We start from the raw sequence: 20034 nt of genomic DNA, 5'->3' as shown, positions 1-20034 counted from the left end.
TTAAATTTTCTGATTAAGAAATCAGATAACGACATATTTTATAACATATAACATTACAATTAAAAAAATAATAAACTCTTCCCTCAGCATCTCAGCATAGTGTGAATACAAAATTAAACATGCCTGTGGCACACATATAGCCTAATCAAAGGTAAACACATGCAAATAAAGAGGGGACTGGCTCACATCGCGCTACGGTAACCCACAAGGATGGAACGCAAAAAAGTGTGGTGGGAAAAAATAAATATATATTTTTTTTTAACTCGAATTTGGAAAATAAAAATTGTTTTTATCTACAAACTCAATTAATTGATTATTTAGATTTTTTGCCCAGCCCTATATTGTTGTACACTTTTATTTTACGGTATATAACAGTGATTCTCAAACTGGTTTGGCTTAAGTACCCCCTTTCTATTATTTCTGAATCCAAGTACCCCCTTTAATCTACTACATTTTGCTCAGAATTCTATGAAAAACCAACTATAGAACATAATGGTGGAATTAATGGGCAATAATACACATTTTAAAGAATCTCATTTTGTATATAAGTGAAATGAACCTGTGTTTAGTGCCTCCTAATCAAGAACATTTCCATCATCATTATTAAGATCATCACTTTTAACTAAAATACACATTATATAAAACCCCATATTTGTAATGCTTTCATTTGTTAATTTACCACTCTCTCTCTCCCCCCTAGGGGTACACATACCCCCATTTGAGAAACACTGTTATATATCATAAAGCTGAAAGTCACTGATGTAGAGAATGTGTCTTACCTCAGGGCCTGAACCAAGTTGAGGTCTGTAAACTCATGAAGCTCCACAAAAGCATGGAGGACTTGGATATTGAAGTCATCTCTAAAAAACAAAACAAAAAACAACACAGTTCTCACACTAATAATATAGACAGTGTAAACAAACAAAATAATAACAAGGGCGCCAGCAAGCATCAGTTTTATTCAGTCAGACACACACATTACACACATCATTAATAATATATGTGTGTCTGAATTTTTTAGGCAAGTTATTAAACAAAACATATCCATCTTATCTCATTTTAAAAACTGAAATTTTACATATAATTAGAAAAAGAATATTTGAAAATCAATAAAAACACATTTTGGGGAATTTCTTAAGAAAGCAAAGGACAAATACACCATGCATATGCATAGATTTCTGACCTGTGCAATTTCAGTGTCAGATGCCCAAACAGGGACAGAAACCTGAATGCTAGGGTTCAGGCTTTTATGAGTCCCTGAACATCATATGTTTTTGTATTGTTTTCTAAAAAAAAAAAAAAGGAACAGCATCAACCTTTTTTATTTTTAAATGCTGGACAATTTGATGCCCACCCCACGCAGTCAAAAGCAATGACAGCTTTTTCAAGCAAATTGAAATTGAAATGACATCTTCAAACTAACCAAGGAGCACTGAACAGTTTTGAGGAACAACCCTGAAGGTCTCCATCATTTGAAGACAAGGCTTTAGATGATTTCAATACAAAGGACCTTAACCTAAATCAACAGACTGCACACACACTCCCAACCTACTCCCATTTATAATATCAACTAGATCATGACATCATCCCTGACCTTTGTGACTTTCAGGGTAATTCATCTTCCCTATGGGATCATTGGAAATCCCCGTGAGGCTGAGAGTCATATCCTGTCCCCACCACGTTCAATGGACAAATGACCAATCATCTCTGAAGGCTTGGATGACTCCCCGCTTACAGAATCACAAACACTCAGAGAACTTGATAACAATCACACCAGAGAGCATCCATCACAACTACATCCTGATCCTGAGCAATAGACCACACCCGGTCTGTAACAGAGGCTTCTCTTCACTCCTGGATCTAAGTTCACTATAAGATGCGTCACTATTTCCTGTGATATTTATCATCTGTGCTGTGCAGTGAGAGGTTCTCTTTCAAACACACAAATTCCTGGGGTGTGAGTTTCTTAATAACGTTACTTATGAATAAGTAAGTTAATTGAAGACAGATGGAAGGTCTTTCGCTTCAGAGAAAACCCTAAATGTGGACGCTCTAATGTGTGTTTGGGATGGAATGGGCGTGGGACTTCCCAAGATCACAGAGAGCAGAGGAAAAAATAAGCTCTCTAAGCGTGCATTTATGGAGTTTGAGAATGCCTTAAATAAGAATGTAAAACCATCGGAGAAAGCTTATTATAAGAGGACATATAAAAATAAACAACATCCATTTTGACCTTTCTCCGAGGTAATCTCCGATAGCTGTTTTGTTGAGCCCCTCGCCCTTGTACAGGAACTGAGCTATGTCGTCGCTGGTGTTCTTCAGTAAGTCATTTTCAATCAGGAACTGGATCCCCTGAGAAATACAGAGAACACAGGTCAGGGTACATCCTGCTCATGAAATTGTGGAGCCGCATACATTTCTATGGAATCCGAATGACAAAGTATACGTACCTTTTTGGGGTCCATGTTGAATTTCTTACGGCCCATTGCCACCTGTTTATTCCTCTGCATATTTTTCCTGAAAACAGTATCAGCATGTGTTGAAGATGAATGAATATCCACTGATAGGAGAACATTTCATACTGTGCAATATTTATACTTTTCTATTTCTGAAATAGTTTACATTTCATACTGTGCAATATTTATACTTTTCTATTTCTGAAATAGTTTACATTTCATACTGTGCAATATTTATATTTCTGCAAGAGTTTACATTTCATATTGTGCTAATTTTTATTTTACGTTTCTGCTATATCTAGTTATAATTTACTATGCTGCTACCTGTAAATATCTCCTACCATACATAGCCCATCTTACCTTAATTAGAGTTACTTTTTTTATATTCTTCTTCTGTTCTTTTTAGCTGTGTGCACTTTAAGGTGAAGCCAAATTAATTTGTTGTACAATTGTATAATGACAATAAAGGCATTCTGATTTTGATGTACTATTCAAACAAATGGTATTAATTATTATTAAGGAAAAAATATTACAAACATTCAAACATTGAATACTGTATGTGTAAGTGCCAGGGAAGCGTTATTCCTAATCTTTAACTCTTTAAAATTCCAGGCACCGTTTATCATATATACACAATATATCTGTTTTAGTACAATGAATAGGAAGCCAAGCAAACTGATGGTTTTTTTTACATCAATACTTTCACTTGATGTGCTTTTTTTTCCCACCCCCTTCTGCAGTGATGACAAAGCATTGATCAAGTTCAGAGATGCTAAAAGGTTACCACGCATATGGAAATGTCTCATTTATTAGGCTGCAAGTGTTTCATGGGTCGAAGTGACTCCACAAGTCTGTCATCACCATGGTGACCATTCCATTCAAAGTTGTTGGGACCCCACTACTTGCTGCCCCTCATTATTCCCAACACCGTTATGAGACCGAATGATGCAAAGCATCAAAAGTGACTTCCAGAAAAGGATCAAAGGAAAATGTGATGAGGCGCAGTGAGCTTTAATGGGTTTTTGATGAATAGGAAAGTGTGCTTTAGATTGTTTCTGCAGCTTATGGGATATCTATCTACTCAAGTAAACTAAACCTGAGCCCTCCCTCTCCTGAGACCATCCATTGTCTGCCTCTCCCCGTACATCCATTGCATTATTCAAAGAGGCCGCCCTTCATGGGGGTGTGCCTTATGAAACATTTAAACTGCCTTAAAAGCATAGCCAATTTAGGCAGAGTATTTGGTAGGACGGGGGTGGGGCGCAGCAATTTGCTCATTAAACATATATAATTGACAGCTTCATTTGCTAAGTTAGTTGAAGGCGAGCAACAAGCTGACTTGGACATAACAGAGGGGAACGTGGAACCTTTACCTCTCCTCAGTGGAACCCAGGTTCTCAATTTCACTTGTCACTTCTGCTATCTCATTCTTTAGCCGCTGCAGAGAAGAAAAAACAATCATTTTTTTAGAGTTACAAGTCTGACAAAAGCATAAAATACTCAAATCTCCACCACAAACAGCATGCAAAGCATTTTTTTTCAATAGCAATGGAAAAAAAGAGAGATCATGCAAACACTACCGTAGTTATGCTTAGCAATTATATTTTTCAATAAATACCTTTTTTTTTTTTTTTAAACCAACGCTTTCACATCAGGTTATGAGTGGCTTCACAGATCAGAAATATATTTTCCCCAAACAGCGTCAGATTATTGTGAGGGGAAAAGCATTTTGGGATAACCTCAATACAAATGGGGTAAAACGCGATAGAAGTGGATTAGTTTGTGTTGCATTTTGGGTCTGATTTAGATCCCTAAGCCTGAACCACTGCTGCCAGGCTTGTGTGATAAATGCTTTGCTGTGCAACATGCATTCACAGCATGCCTATCAAAAGAAAAGTTTCTTTCAAAATAAAGGACAAGTCCAACAAGAGAGACATTAAGTATTTATTTATTTTTGACCAGCTGTCCACGACACACTTTTGGGTCTGACCCACCAGTTGAGAATAGCTGCTTTACACCATCTACCACTTAGTGATAGTGTATAATTTCTAAAGCCCAATGCCAAGTTACCGTGGGGCAGACCACAAAGGGAACATCTGTGTATTCAAGGCCTGTGCAATCACAACACATTCCTAAAATGTTTCCCTCCACAATGAAGACTGGGCTCATAAAGGAAAGAGATGGTTTTAAGGGGGTGAAGGACGGGCTGTGGGAGCCCGGGCACACAAGAGGGGTCAGGACACAGACCACTGGAGGAGGTAAGAAAGAAAGGACAGGGGCAGTCGCAATGGTCACGTATGGGGGTGGAGCAGCAAGGGCGACTTAATACGTAGCACTAAGGGTGGCGCACGCACGCACGCACACAAAATATGGATAGGAGTCAAATGTGGCACTTTAGGAAAATCCAGCAAAGCTGATTTGAATCGTGGCTACGATTGGGTATCACAGCAGATCGTCTCTTCTTTTTTTTGACACTCCGATTGAAGTTACAGTATATAATATGAAATGAACACCACAGCATGTAAACAATGTATCCATAAGTAATTGTTTCTTTTCATGCTTTACTCCTAGATTGTTTGAAGTGTTCACAGAAATATTTGTTTTGACAGGAAATACCTCAAATTCCTCTCTGGCTGAAATGACGGAATGACTCGTTGAGAATCAGGAATTTTGACATGAAAACAAAAACTAGACAAAGTCTCAATGTCTGATCAAACAGCAGTGAAACTATAGATGTTCACTCTTAGGACGGTCAAATACTTAGCAAGTGAAAACAGACACATGATGTTGAGTCATTACTGTTCTAATACTTGCTGCTTCAAATAACTTATTCCTTCTTGACCCACCTCCTTAACTCTCCTATTATCCTCAAATATCACTAACGCATACAGTATGTGAATATTTGCCTCCGGAAAATAAACATTGAATGGGATCAAATTGACCACAAGGATAACAACAGGGTTAAAGGTTTCTTTATTCCAGTGTTTTTGTTGTGCTTTTCTGCTATTTATTTTGATGTTCAACACAATTACCTCAATGTCCTCAAGCAGCTCCTGCTTGCGCCTCCGAATATTTTCCAGCTCCTGCTGCTCCTCTGGAGTGAGGTCGTCTGGCACTGGAGAAAGATGAGAGGACAGCTTTAAAACTTTAATTCCTGAAGCATATCACTCAAGAGTACTGACAATGTAAGGGACCATAAGTCAAGTCAAGACCTCATCATCTGACGAGGGCCTGAAACCTCTATGACGAAATGAAGAACCTGATGTCAGCTAAGCATTCCTGAGTGTCAGTGCCAGAGCTGCACAAACGTGACAAGTCCTAAAAGCTGCCACTCACAGACTCACAGAACAAGGTTGTGAGAACTTATAATTAGCTGTACTTTGCCAAGGACTGAAGGGTGAGCCATGTGTCCTGGTTGACAGACAATGCCTTTGTGTGTCTGCCTGTGCAAACCCTACTACCTGCACTAAGGGAAGTTAGCTGAATCAGCACTTTAATCATAGTGAGCCGTTTCAGCAGAGCTCCAGTTTCATTTCATTTCTCTCTGCTTCTTTTCATCCATTACATCTTCTCCCCCGCTCCAAGTTACCTCTTGAAAAACCAAACGAAAGTATGCAGTTGGCATTAGACGTCTTTCATCCATCCATCTGATGATTTTTTTAAACATGCATTTATCAACGCCTGACTGAAATCAACCCATCATACTGCACTCAGGAATTGCATTTTCAAAGGTTACGTTAACAACTGTTCAGACATTTCATTTAGTTGTGCAGGTGTAATAATACGGCTTTCAATCTCTTCAAATACATGTGTCCCTTCTTAGTTTAAAGTTTAATCATTGAGGATAGGGTTATTCTGCCATTTCAACAAATGTTCAGGACATCCCATGCACTTCGGTCTCAAAAAATTCAGAATTTTTTTTACCAATTGTTCAATGATTATTTAATAGGCACACTGTAAATTGTCAGTTTGATTGAATGAACACTTTTTGAAATATAGTCAATTTAGTAAGGGGGGTGTGTGTCCATTTTCGCAAGTCGTTATTGTTTTTTTGTCCATTTTCAGCTTCCAATATGTCAGGAGCTACATCACATAGGCAACTGAAATTTGTTATAGTAACACAGCTCCACCTACTCTGTCAGGATCTGTGGCAGATGTTTTTGTACAGTCTATTTGGTGGACATGCTAGCCCCCCTTGAATTTGGAAAAAAGTTTGTTGGGGTTGGCGCCTTCAGTAAACAGCTTTGTAAAATGCCTCAGATCCCTGTAATTTTATCAGCTTTGAGCTATGTACAATACATATATTGTTCAGATTACACACACACAGCCTGCTAGCAGTAATAGGGTTTTTGCAAGAAGGGTATTGTATTGTACTGAAACACAAACACAAATCCACAAACTACGATAATTATCCGTAAAAACTTGCAAACACAAAACCCAGATCCTTCTGAAGCATGAGTGATGTCAAAATAAGGGGCCTATTCTGGATTAACATGAAGTAGAACACTTACTTTCATAACAGAGGGCATGTGATCCTAAATTCCTTCTGGCAAATAACTGTAACATTCACTGGAATGTCTGCAAATATTTAACAGAGATAATAGAGAATGTAATTAAATAGCAGATGCACCTAAACAAAGCTTCACTTATCATCGTGTTTTTAAATGGCTGGAGATGCCAGGCACACACTCTCAAAAACTTTGACACATTGTATTTTATTATGCACAAGTGTCCAAAGAAAGCCAGAAAAAACATGTTTACAATGTAATGGGCAGAAAGGTTAGACAGAAAACAATTGCAAAGTTTTGCACTTTTTGTCAAAGTTTTGCACAAAGAGCTGTAAGTACCAACAGGGAATGAACCTTAGAGCAAGTCTTCCTTTGTTTATACAATTTTAACAGCAAATCATTTAGAGGACAAAGTGCATGGCTGGGTAGATCATAGATGCAAAGCAAAGCTAAAAACTCAGGCGAACAAACATGAGCGACCACTAAGTGAGTGACACAGGAGAGAGAGAAAAAGCCCATAATTTGACTGCAGGGAGCAAATAGAGAAAATTGTGCAAAGTAATAGTTTGAAAATGTAAACTGTTATTTAGGAGGTGCATACAAGGAGTGTGAGCAAAATAAGAACAAAAAACACCAATTACATTTTCATCGTATCTTTACATGAGCAATTTTACTTCACCACCAACAAATGGATTAGAAATCAGTGCAAAAATATGTGGCTTTCTGAACTCATCAAAAATAAGTTGGATCACATCAGGGTAAAATAAGACCCTGCACTAATGTGTTTTAAAAACAAGCCTTTGAAAACCAAAGGGAAGCTCATTACTTAATAAAAAAAAGAACAAGTAGTAGAGTCTATTACTACACCTGATCTGTCTTGTTTTTACAAGTTTTAAACCGGCTGCATACTTGCATGCATACACTGACACATGAGGGCGTGAAATGTGGTTGTGCACAACGATGAGGCTTTGGTTACATGCCCTCCAATGTGCGTACTCGTGCATAACACCTGCAAAACTAATGTCTGGCTCTGCGGTGACTGGCATTGTCAGCAATCTGCGTACTTTTAACACTTTTAAACTGACTTTGATATTCAGACTGAAACATTGACATCATGTGACAGGAAATCTGTCACTGACTACATTCTGTTAAAACTAAATGTTAATCCAAAGTCTGTATTGACAAAAGAAACTTGTTTTTATGAAGAAAATGTGTTCCTTCTTACTTAATCCTATCACATGAGCTGAGGCACAATGTGCTGAAGACAAGATAACTTATCTTTTACTTTTACTGATGGCCTTCTACAATAGCCGGCTGTTCCGGTACTTAATAAAATATTAATCATTATTTGTACCAATATAGCCTACAAACCAGCACTGAATAGTAATATTTTGCCTCTGTAATGTGCCTGTCCTTATTTTAGCCTTCTAGTTTAGCAGAGTAACTGATGGGCACAGCAGTTTTTAGAGCGAGCTGGGTCAGCAGAGAACTACTGGGAGTTAACATCAAGAGAGACGCCACTTATAGCTCCTCTCCCACAGCAGCGGAACCTACTAATACAAGCCATGATTGCAATCCCGGCAGAAGATTCAGAACTCATTTCCACCCAGATCACTGAAGAACTCCCCTTGGAAACTAAGGATATTAGAATTCCAAGCACACCTCAGATTTAATAGCAGTCTTAATAGATGGGACCCAATTTAGGAATCCCTTTTCAGCTCACATTCACTTAAAAACTGCTTGTATTAACTTGTCAAAAATGTCTTTATTTGGGCTGCCATTGAAGACAGTTGGTGAACAAGGTCACTAGAAGGACATATTTGTACCGTCAACAAAACTAACTGACAGCGATATGCTAAGAGAAAAACATCCACCCTCAAAGCTACTTTATTATTACCACACGTGAATTAATCAACTGCTCATAGCCATGAAGGGTAAACCAGATAATCACATTGCAGCAACCTACAGTACTTATGCATGCACACAAGGTCAAGAGGACCAGCTCAAGTTCAAACTGAGCATTAGAAAAGGGGTGAAAGCCAATTAGAGACATTTGAGGTTTTTGAAAGACTGTTGGTTTTAAAACGCCTTACCGATGCTAGATAATGGCCAGACAGCGCTTAGATGGAAAGAAATAATGCAATAATGCTTTGTAAGAGCTAAGGTCTCTATTATCATCTGCACAACACAAGCAACGCAACACTGAAGCAGATTGGCCCACACCTGGTGACACTCCTTTCAGTTCACAAAAACAGCTCTTTGCGGTTTGATGACAGTAAACCATGTACTTTTTACTTGGTCTATTCTTTTTATGGAGTCGTTAGCGTTAGCTCCTAGCCCAGTCTTGTGCGTTGGTGGGTTAGCTTAGCTCACCATGCTTTAGTAGAGCATGTTCCTCTGTCAATGTATTTGTGGAAATTTTGGGTGGATCTGACGGAGGAGTGGTTCACTTTGTTGGGGGTCTGGTCTTTAACCAAGTAGAAGACATGATGTACTACAGCACAGCAGATTCAGGTAAGCTGTGACGAGCAGCTGTGTTTGTGTGCGGCAGCGCTGAGCTCCTAGTAACACCGACATATCCATACCAGTGGGAATGTTTTTGATGACATATCTCCCGCTAATCACATCCGTAACATGCACACAGCTCTGAGCAAAGATACTGTATACAGAAGGTGAGATGAACCACTCCTCATGAAAAACAATGTTCAGCTCCGTCCACAGCTTAAAAAAAAAAGATGATGACGTAACCGACAATTGTCAACAAACATATTTGTCGGTGACGGACGGCTATACTGTACCTCCTGAAGTGGAAATAGCTAGAGACTGACTGAACCCTTACCTACAGGTTTCAGGACAATATCAAGCATTTCCACAATATCTTTCCCAGTAAGACCTTGTGTGATTCCAGCACATGATTCCAATTCTAATACTAATCTAATTACAAGTTAGCTCAAATAAGTTCATTAAGCTTGTTCGGCACAATTTATGCAAGTTTAATAGCAAGTAATGGCATTTAATTATAGGGATAGCTGATGTAAAACGGAAACAAAATACAGATTGGTAAACTGACAGAAATGGGTAAAAAATTGGGAATATTTTAAAACAGAAATCAACCCTGAGGCTATACTCAACTAATGGGTGTCTGCTGATTTTTCCTCACTATATTTTATCCTAATGGATCCTTGCACACTCCTTTAACACTGTTTACACATGTTTTCTTCTTTCAGTTTGCATCTAACTGCAAGTATTTGTTTTGTTCCACTTTCTCCAAACAAAAACTCCTCCTTCATTTTCTGAAAACTCTCCATGTACTTCTTTCAGTCTGGTCGATTGGCCTGGCCATGACGTTCAACAGACTTTCTCCAGTTAAGTCTACATTCAATGCCAAATTGCATTCCCCCCCACCCCCTCCCAATCGATTGACCCTTAGCTTTAGACAAATAAGAGCACAACTGTAGGAAGACGCCATCTACTTAGTCATTGCGTTTGATAAAGTTAGCATGAAAACAAACAATTGCATTTGCAAATAAAGGAATGATAAATAAGTCACTGATAAGCACAACACACACTTACAGAAAACATCAAACGGAGAATGTCCTGTTATTTGTCGTTTTGTTCCTTTGCCAACAAAATTTTATAAAATGAAATCGTCTCATCCAGCGTGTCCTCATCTGAGACCAAATCTCATTAATACAGCCAATCCCATTGGAACACTCGATCACATTTTGAATTCCATCACCCTCCCACTCACACACACTCATGAACACCTTAAGCATTTCAACCACGCAGCAAATAACAAAAGCAGCACAAAAGCTGTAAAGGAATGCCGGCCACCAAAAAAAGGGCTTGTTCACCTTTGACCCCTCCATCTATTACACCTCACACACAAAAATGGCCCAGTGAACTGGATTGTAAAGGACCACCAACTGTGGCACAAAATTTCAAAAAGCGTCCAAGCCGACCTATGCTGTGGGGTAGGAGGAGGGTGAGAGAAGCTGAGAAAGGGGAGATGACAGTAGAAGGAGTCCTGTGTTTTACCAGGAAGGCGTAGAACAGAGAATGGCAGAAGAACGGAGAGACAGAGGAAGGAGTAGTGGGACCATCACAGCTTTCTCTTTGTGTGCAAACACAGGGACTGATGATTTAGTACACCTCAGTTTAACCTTTGTAGTTCAGACTCAGAGAGATCTGTTGGCAAAGTTTAAACAACAATCGTCTCTCTTCATCCCTAATGTATTCTAACTTTCTAGTATATTCTAGCTAATCTGATGACTGCAAACATTTGATAATATTTTTGCATTAGTTATCTATGATAAGAAAAAAATCCCTCAAACCCAAACACAAAGTCAAACATCATTGGTCACTATTGATTAGATCATCACAAGCTCAATGAAATCCAACCAAAGTCTCACAAACAAGCCAATACATTGAAGACTAATGGGTTTACAAAACGTGTTTTTCTGCTACTTTTTAGTGCCAACATGAGTAATAAATATTACCTTTACTGTCCTTCCAGATATCCCTTCTTCTTAAACCATGGATCTCATTTCAAACAGACCTGGCAATCTTCTCTTCTTGATTCCTAACAAGTCCTACATCCACATGTTGAGTGACTAAGGAGATGGAGCCAGCTCCTCCAAGCAGGCGGAGGGACGGACAGTGTGGAGTTTTCTCAGCTGTACTACAGCACAGCCATCAACTCCCAGCCGGCTCCCAGCACGCACACACACACACAGACACTCTCATAGCCCGTTTGGGAAGAGGCCTTACTCACTTCCTCACTCCCTCCTCTTCAGTCTCTCAGCTGTCACTACCATTTACATGGAGGCTCCACCCAGTGGTCATTCATCTATCTACCTCTCTCTCACACACACACACACACACACGCTCACATGTGCCCCGAGACAAGACAATAGAGAAAAGACTAATATAAAGCCATATTAACAATAACCTTACAACAGTTGGACTATACATATATATCCATATATATCAGGTTGGTGGTTATGGATAGGGCCGAGTAAAAAAAATTAATTTAATCAATCTTGATCAATTTTCATTGAAATTTTACAAAATATTCATAGGTGCTGTTTTTTTATACTACTGCGCCTGCTCAAGTGCATTCAGTGTAAACATGGCAGACGAAGCTTTGCTGGATAAGCCACCCCAACTTAAGTCAGAAGTTTGGAACAATCTTGTTAATATCATAGGAAAATTTGAAAGATCAATACTGCATAGAAATGGCTATGATACCCAGCTCTAGTTATAGATACATTTAATTGTACATAAACAGGGATTGTTCGTCCGGTCCTGGGGCTAGATAAAATAAATATCTTGGCAGGCTGAGAGAGAGAGAGAGAGAGAGAGAGAGAGAGAGAGAGAGAGAAAGAGAGAGAGAAAGAGAGAGAGAAAGAGAGAGAGAGAGACTAATTCAAACAAAGTCAGACAAAATAAAAGCATTTTTTTTTCCCAAGTAAGTACCTTGACTTCAATCATTACGAAGCAAACAATTAGTATAACTGGCGTCTATTGTTCTTTATGATACATCTATTCAGTTTCTACTGACTTTGTTGCTTAATTCAAACACACCTGATTATCGAGGGATGCTAATATGTTTCCTTGAAAGAGCTAAATACACAGATTTAATAAAAATTCCAAGAGGGTCATTGTTAATTCATGCTTGACTGTAGCCCTATAAGAATTACGAAGAAGAAGTGTCTAGCTGGATAGTAAACTATTGTTAGCACTCATCAACCTAAGCTAGGCTGTCATTCTCCACACCAGTCCTGAGGCTGGTCATTGTAGCATTATGAAGTCTGGATAAAACTGCTATTTAAATTCTGAACTGCTTGTTTATAAGTTTCACCCTGAAATTAACTTCATCAATGATGACATGTGTGCAGCTCCTTTACTGTATGACTGTACACTTGTCTTGCGTACATTTGAGGCACTTGTCTGAGCCTCATGTCTCAAATGGATGAGTCATCCTGGAGCCCTCTGCTGTTCACCCTGCATCATGTCATCAGTGAGCTCAGTGTTCATCAGGCATATGACTATTATTAGGTCATTGTTGTAAAAAACATTTTTTATTAATTATTTAATATATTTCTGAGGTAAAATAGGTTTAACTTTGTGTCAAACTCCGAAATCAGAGACGATAACCGAGCTTATCAAACTAAACAAAAGCAACACAAAACAATAATAATAATTTCACCATTATTAAAGAAAAATATATTAAAAGAGATGGACCATTTCTACAGCAAAATATTCTTAAAGTTATAAAATTGTGTGGGGAAAAAGTAAAGTCTCTTTGGTATACTAATACATTTGGCATTAGTTTTATAAAAAGTCCAAGAATAAAGTACGCAACACACACACACACAGACACACACACACAGACACACACACACACACACACACACACACACACAGACACACAGACACACAGACAGACAGACAACCACTCACACTCACATTCACTCCTATGGGTCATTTAGAGACTACTCCAATCAACCCAACAGTCATGTTCTTTGGATAGTGGGAGGAAGCCGGAGTACCCGGAGGACACCCACGCAACACGGGGAGAACATGCAAACTCCACACAGACAGAACCCAAGTGTCCACCCCAGGGCTTGGACCCAGGACCTTCTTGCTGTGAGATGGACATGCTAACCATTAATCCACAATCATCATAATTATGATAGTCATTTTTAACTAAAAATTTAAATTATTAAACCTCATTTTTAATGCTTTCTCAAGTACTTGCTGTAGGGTCATGGCGTACCCCCATTTGAGAAACACTGATGTATACACCTTTCTGAAACTGTGAGCTACTTCATATGCACTGTATAGTGCGTAAGACTACCAGTTAGTAAAACACGTCTTAAATACTACATTTTCAAGATTTCACTTAAATTAGATAATAAGAAAGGCTGGTAGTAACGGTAGGAAATCCTCATTTATGCATTTGTTTTGTTTTCATTTGGTTTCATAGAAAATAATCATCTTCCTATTTTACTAGCGACCAACAAACTTTAGGTTATGTATTTAACCCTGGATCTATGAGTAATATGAGTGAGATGTCTCACTATGGATTGCAACCTCTGTCTGCATTCCTCAGAAGCATTTATTTCAATCTGCCAATCCTGATTGGCCAGTAATGCGCGTCCGTCTGCTAGGGGGTCACCCACCTCCTATAAAAGGAGGAGACGGACAGATGTACACTATTCAAAATAAGCACCTCTTCTCCTCTTTCGAGGAAGAAGGGTAGTCTGGTGAGACATCTCACTCATATTACTCATAGAACCGGGGTTATATACAAAACCTAAAGTTCTATTTCGTGAGATGTCTCACTATGGGATATGGAAACTAGTAAAACCGATAGTACAACCGCCCGTGCCACACTCGGGGTAGAAACGTCCAGCATGTAAAAGTGGACAAATGTGAGGGGCGAGGTCCAACTTACCGCTGCACAGATGTCCTGAACAGACACTTCCCTGAACAAAACCCAGGACGTGGCTAGACCCAGAGTCGAGTGTGCACGCGGACCCGTAGACGGCTGCAGAAAGAGTAAACCAAAGCAATAGCCTCCACCACGCAGTGTGACAGGCGTTCCTTAGTAACAGGCTTCCCCTTGCGGGGATTGGCCCAGGAGACAAACAGCTGATTGCTCCTCCTGAGGCTCATCATCATATCCATATAAGTGCGAATCGCATTAACTGGACATAACACATTCAGCCATTGCTCAACCTGTGAGGCAGAAAAGGCCAAAAGGTCAATGGGAGAACACGAGCCCACAACCTTTGGCACAAAAGCCAGGTTGGGTCTCAGGATGATCCTTGCATCACCTGGGAAAATCTGAGCACATGACGGATACACAGAGAGCGCATGGATGTCACAAACGCTCTTGGCTGAAGCCAGAGCCAGTAACAAGACAGCCTTAAGAGAGGTGAACTTCAGGACCGCCTCCTCCAGTGGATCAAAAGGAGGACGTTTAAGTCTCTCCAAAACCACCGCCAGATCCCATGATGGTACCAGAGGTCCAGACAGAGGTCACGGCCGTTCGTCCGCTAGTGCGCCTATGCCGAGGGCAGCCTCCGTGCTGGCAAGGAAGAAGAACATCGCGCACTGTGCGTTTTCTTCCCCTGCAAACAGGTCCACCTCAGCCCATCCGTAACACAACAACCACACCACCTCCGGGTGCAGCATCCATTCCCCGTAAAGCGGCGCACCCCTGGATAACAGGTCGGTGCTCACGTTCATGATCCCCGGGACATGCGCCGCTCTCAGCGAGAGGAGACGCCCAACACTCCACAGGATCAGTTTGCATGCCAGTGACAGCAACTGACGTGAGCGCAACCCACCCTGACGGTTGATGTATGCCACCGCCGTGGTGTTGTCTGTCCTCACTAGGACATGATGTCCCCTGAGAAATGGAAGGAAGTGGATCAGCAAGAGGAACACCGCTGACAGTTCCAAGTAATTCATGTGAGCGCGCCGGAGGATTGAATTGCAGCGACCCCTCACAGACTCACCCTTTGTGGGTCTCACCCCAGCCTGTCAGGCTGGCGCAGAGCTGTGTCACACTCTGGCGTAACCAAGACCCTCCGTGCGCCAATGACGCACAGGATCGAGCCCATATGCCACCCACAGTTGGAAATTCCTCATGTGAAGGCAACCAAGGCAGATCATGAGGATGGCCGAAGCCATCAACCCAAGTAAACAAAGACACAATCTTAACTGAAGAGATTTGCCTACTTAAAACAATTTGAGACACTCCTGTAACACACGGGCCGACTCTTTGTGGGCCCGAGAGTGATTCATGCCGGTGAAACGAGGAGGGACAACAGACCACAACAAAGGGATCTCCCGCACAGTGGAAGAGCCCCCTGCCGGTGGGACAGGGCAGGACCCCCCAGGGTGAGCAAACACTGCTCGCTCCAGGGGACAGGGTGACGATGGGAAAACCGTTATTACTGACCAGGTGGGGGTCGGAGCCTCCCTGCGAGTGAGAATAACAAGACCCGTCATCACTCTGCTTATAGTGGCAGACATTGCTTTCACATGATGCGCCTCTGGCCTTTGGTCTAGGGGTGCGAGTGATGAACACATCACTGTTTTGAACATGTTTGTGAGTGCGTGTTTGTGGACATGCAGGAGGGGACAGCAGCCAAACATCCTGCAGAACCAATCTGTCTCTCCTGAACAGCAGAGAGCCGAGCCTTTGCAGAGGGGAGGACAGTGCGCGTACAGGCCGAGGGAACGTCAGTTTCATCATCAGAGGAGAAGAAAGCTGTCAGGCAGTCTTTTTCTTCCTCCTTGTCTGCACGCGCTGAGCAGGCTGTGCTGGAGTAGCAGCAGCTGCCGGAGCTGCGGGGATACCGGGCCAGGTGGGCGGGCCTCGTCAAGGCCGTGGCGGAGCTGACCGGGGAACGGAAGGTCTCGCCGCCTTAAACTGCTGACCTTGGGGAGGAGTCTGAGGAAAAGCCCTTCGTAGCGCCAGTAGAGACGTGATCGGGGGTTTCCAGGGGAGAGAGAGGTGGAGAGCCTCATCGTCTCTCTTTTTCTCCTCACAGCACCGCTGCATGGAGGACAAAGTGGAGCGGAAAATCCCCTGGGGAACAACGGGGCCTCCAGGATGTCGCTCTTTTCTGCGACAGACAGTTTAGCGAGGTTGAGCCAACGGGCTCGGTCCTGAACAACAATGTTGCTCAATATCTTTCCAATAGCCTGCACGGAGCAGCGTTGGGTGCAGAGATACACATCGGCAAACTTGGATATTTCCTCCATTGTCGCAGGATCCTGAGACAGTGCGAAATACTTAAAGTTCAGCCTGATAGGAAGTGTGGAGAAAGAGGGCATTTCTTCTGACCGAGAGGGCAGTGGCCGCATACTTCTTAGCGGACAGGTTTGACTGGAGACGGTCCGTTCTGGACGGTAACACGGGTCTCCGAGGGGACATAGCGGGCTGTCGCGGGAGCAGGTGAGCCACAACAAAAGGCTCCACCAGCAGCATACGAAGCACTCCGAGGATCTCCATCGCCTCACAGTCAAGGGATGAGGAACCTGACACGGAACTTTTCCCGGTGAACGGACAGTCTTTCCAGGGACGAGCTACTTCCACGAGCAGCTCAGCAAAAATGGGAAGGATTTGTCTCGCAGCGCCCTTCGGGAAGCTTCTTCCCTTCGTAGCGGGACCTGGTGGCTTCAACCACTACGGTGGGCCACAGAATGGCCAGACAGCAAGGTGTGCTGAGGTCAATGCACTGGCCTTGCGGCAAGGAGCAATAAGCAGGGCTAACACCGGAGTGAAAAAGCTGCTGGGGACCAACGTGTGCTGGAGCAACAGCGTAGGACGGAGCCGTCAGCCGGAGCTGAGGCCCGGAGGTTCACTACCTTTCTGTAGCGAAGGATAGCACCTACCAAGCAAAGCAAGTTAAGAGTTGTGTTTTACCTACTTCTCGACCTATTGCGGTCCAGAGCAGGCACTAGTTCTGCCAGCGTCCATCGACCAGAATAAAGAGAATCCGCCTGTGGACAGTTAAGCTGGCAAAATAAAATAAAATCTAAACAAAAAGGAGGAGAAGAGGTGTCTGAATGGTGTCCATAGCTTATATTGTAATTCACTCATCTGTTTCTATATTTTCAACTGTGGTCTCCACATTGGTCACTACACCACATTAAGATCAGTCTAGGACACACTTACATAACAAAATATAACATTTCCATACAATATGACGGTACCCTGATGCTTGTCATGAATATAAAATTTTGTCCTAAGAATGTTATATTTGTAAATAGTGTAATTTTTTTGTATATACATATACCTGTATATATATATACACACACACACACACACACACACACACACATATATATAGCGTATAGTCAGTATAAATGGCAACTGTAAATACATGTAATATGAATGTCCATTTATTAACGCCGACATACAGTATATCATGTGACTGCCTTGTTCAATCAAGCACACTACGGGTGTGCCTAATGCTGCACTCATGTCTGATGAAGGGTGTTCACCTAACCACGCAGTTGACGTTTTTTCATTGCGTCTTTGGACTTTTTGATCCAGCACACTGCTTTCAAAGGGTTGTGCGTGTTTTTTTATTGTGCTGCATCCCATAGTGAGACATTGCATGAAATATTATGAACTAGAACAACTTTTAAACAATCGTATAACATGTAATATTAGTAAAATGTAACAAATATGTCATATTTTATGAAGATCCACCTTGCATTTGTAAGGATATAGCTTATACTGTATATATAACATACCAAAACCCTTACACCAAATCTGATTCTGCAGCACCTAAAAACATTGGTCACAATGTTTCAGTTAAGATAAACATTTAAAGATGGTTAATTTAACTCTAATACTTTATTAATTTATTATATTTTAGCAGTATTTGACTCCACTAAGTACCATCTACATCTGTCATATGTATTTATCTTAGCACACTCAAGCTGCTGTGCAGGAATGTGGGAAGTAGAGATTGTGAGTGGGCGACTGAGCAGCTAGAAAATGTACAGCTCCAAGCAGCAGCACGCACATGGGCTAAGCATGGTGAGCCGTGTGTAAATCCCTCCTGCATGCATGTACAAAGCATTATCATGGACACAATAGATCAGCTTTCTTTAATAATCCATGTCCGTGTTTTATTGCCATGAACAGTTTGGACAGGCCACAGACGAGGCTTCTCCATGTTTGCCTTCAAAAGCGGAAAGGACTTTTCTTCCCACAATGCATGCCTTTGTATTCCTATGCTGGAAGCTTTGATTCTTATCAAGCCTGCCCTACTATCAACATCCTGCCTTGCCGGGAAAGCTCACATTCAGAAAAGGGAATTATCGTTAAGCTAAAAAAGCTTAAATTATCTCATTTTTTAAAGTTTTTCCACCAATTACAAATGTATCCTATTTTAGCGTCAACATTTGTGGCTCAGCCTTGTTTTGTTTTTCCTAAGTCTGGTTTGCTGTTTGTAGGCAGTCCTTGGAAACCAGTTAAGAAGTGAAAGCAGGGACTCGACCCACCCATCCTGTGTGGGAAAAGCAAAATGAATAGAATTTTTCATCTGCACACATACACGTAATTAATTTAACCACATTACATCACAAAGGCATTAGCAATACATGCATGATATGAAGCTTTGATGCAGCCGTGTAGGAGTTTGTGCTTCCATGAAGACGTGCTTTCCTGATATACTAATTATTGCTGGGAATAAAGTTGGGCAATATATCGTGATTCAGGATACATCGTTTTCTATTTAGGTGATTTAGAGAATGACAATAGTGCCTATATCTAGATATTTTTAAACTTGCTTTTATTCATACAATCATACAGTACAAATCACATCATAAAAGTATTTCATATTATTCATAGAGTACAGTCAAAGAGTTTCCTTTACAATAAAAAGTGGCACATATTGTGCAGAGGTTTATTAAATAAGCCTGTGTGGCATTTTTCAGCAGAAAATTTAACCCAGAAGACTTTGAGTTCAAAATATTTTGATTCATATGTATCTTATTTTGCCATTTTGAGAAAAAAATATTAAAGTCCATATTGCCCAGCCCCAGGTGGGAACAAGAATTGATTCTGAAAAATGAAAATCAATTTGACTGCCCAGATGTCTGATGGTTTAATCAGCACTGTAGAGTTTTCTAAAAGCTGCCATTTCAAAGATCTTCTGCAATACGAGCGAGAACAACGGCAGCGTTTTCTCTTCTGTATGAAAATGGACACTAAGGCGTGTCAATACCTGCAGCGTACAAACCTGAACATTATGATCTCACAGGCATGATTTAAATTCTGCAGGCTATAGTGTCTACTGCTACCAATAATTAAAAAAAAGAGTTTCAGCGATGATAACGTCCACTTGTGTGCGTAGCTTTATATTTCTGACATATTATGTACACACAGTATTGCATCACACTCGTTTGAAATGAATTTCACTGCTTGCATTTACACTCCAAACGTCAGTGAAGCATTAGTCAAAGACACATTTTGCTATTCATCACAGGCCAATGTGAAACTGGAGTGGTGGGAGCATGTTAATCACTCA

General features: G+C 41.0%; 1 protein-coding gene across 5 annotated transcripts in view; it reads right to left on the bottom strand.

Moving 5' to 3' along the window:
* cyth1a (cytohesin 1a) overlaps nucleotides 1-20034 on the bottom strand; it is a 64284-nt gene that overhangs the window by 19835 nt on the left and 24415 nt on the right. For 4 of the 5 annotated variants that reach the window (XM_028454561.1, XM_028454558.1, XM_028454560.1 and 1 more), the window contains 5 exons: nucleotides 5489-5571; nucleotides 3830-3894; nucleotides 2451-2517; nucleotides 2234-2352; nucleotides 780-860 (listed from right to left, as the gene is read on the bottom strand). In XM_028454561.1, coding sequence (XP_028310362.1) covers nucleotides 780-860; nucleotides 2234-2352; nucleotides 2451-2517; nucleotides 3830-3894; nucleotides 5489-5571 — 415 coding nt within the window. Of the gene's footprint in view, nucleotides 1-779; nucleotides 861-2233; nucleotides 2353-2450; nucleotides 2518-3829; nucleotides 3895-5488; nucleotides 5572-11463; nucleotides 11682-20034 lie in introns of those variants that run through there. The other variant, XM_028454562.1, reaches the window with a different exon arrangement.

The sequence above is a fragment of the Gouania willdenowi genome, chromosome 8 (assembly GCF_900634775.1).
Source record: "Gouania willdenowi chromosome 8, fGouWil2.1, whole genome shotgun sequence".
NCBI classification, from domain to species: domain Eukaryota; kingdom Metazoa; phylum Chordata; class Actinopteri; order Blenniiformes; family Gobiesocidae; genus Gouania; species Gouania willdenowi.
The sequence above is the reverse complement of the archived record's forward strand: the minus strand, read 5'-3'. Positions and strand labels throughout refer to the sequence as shown.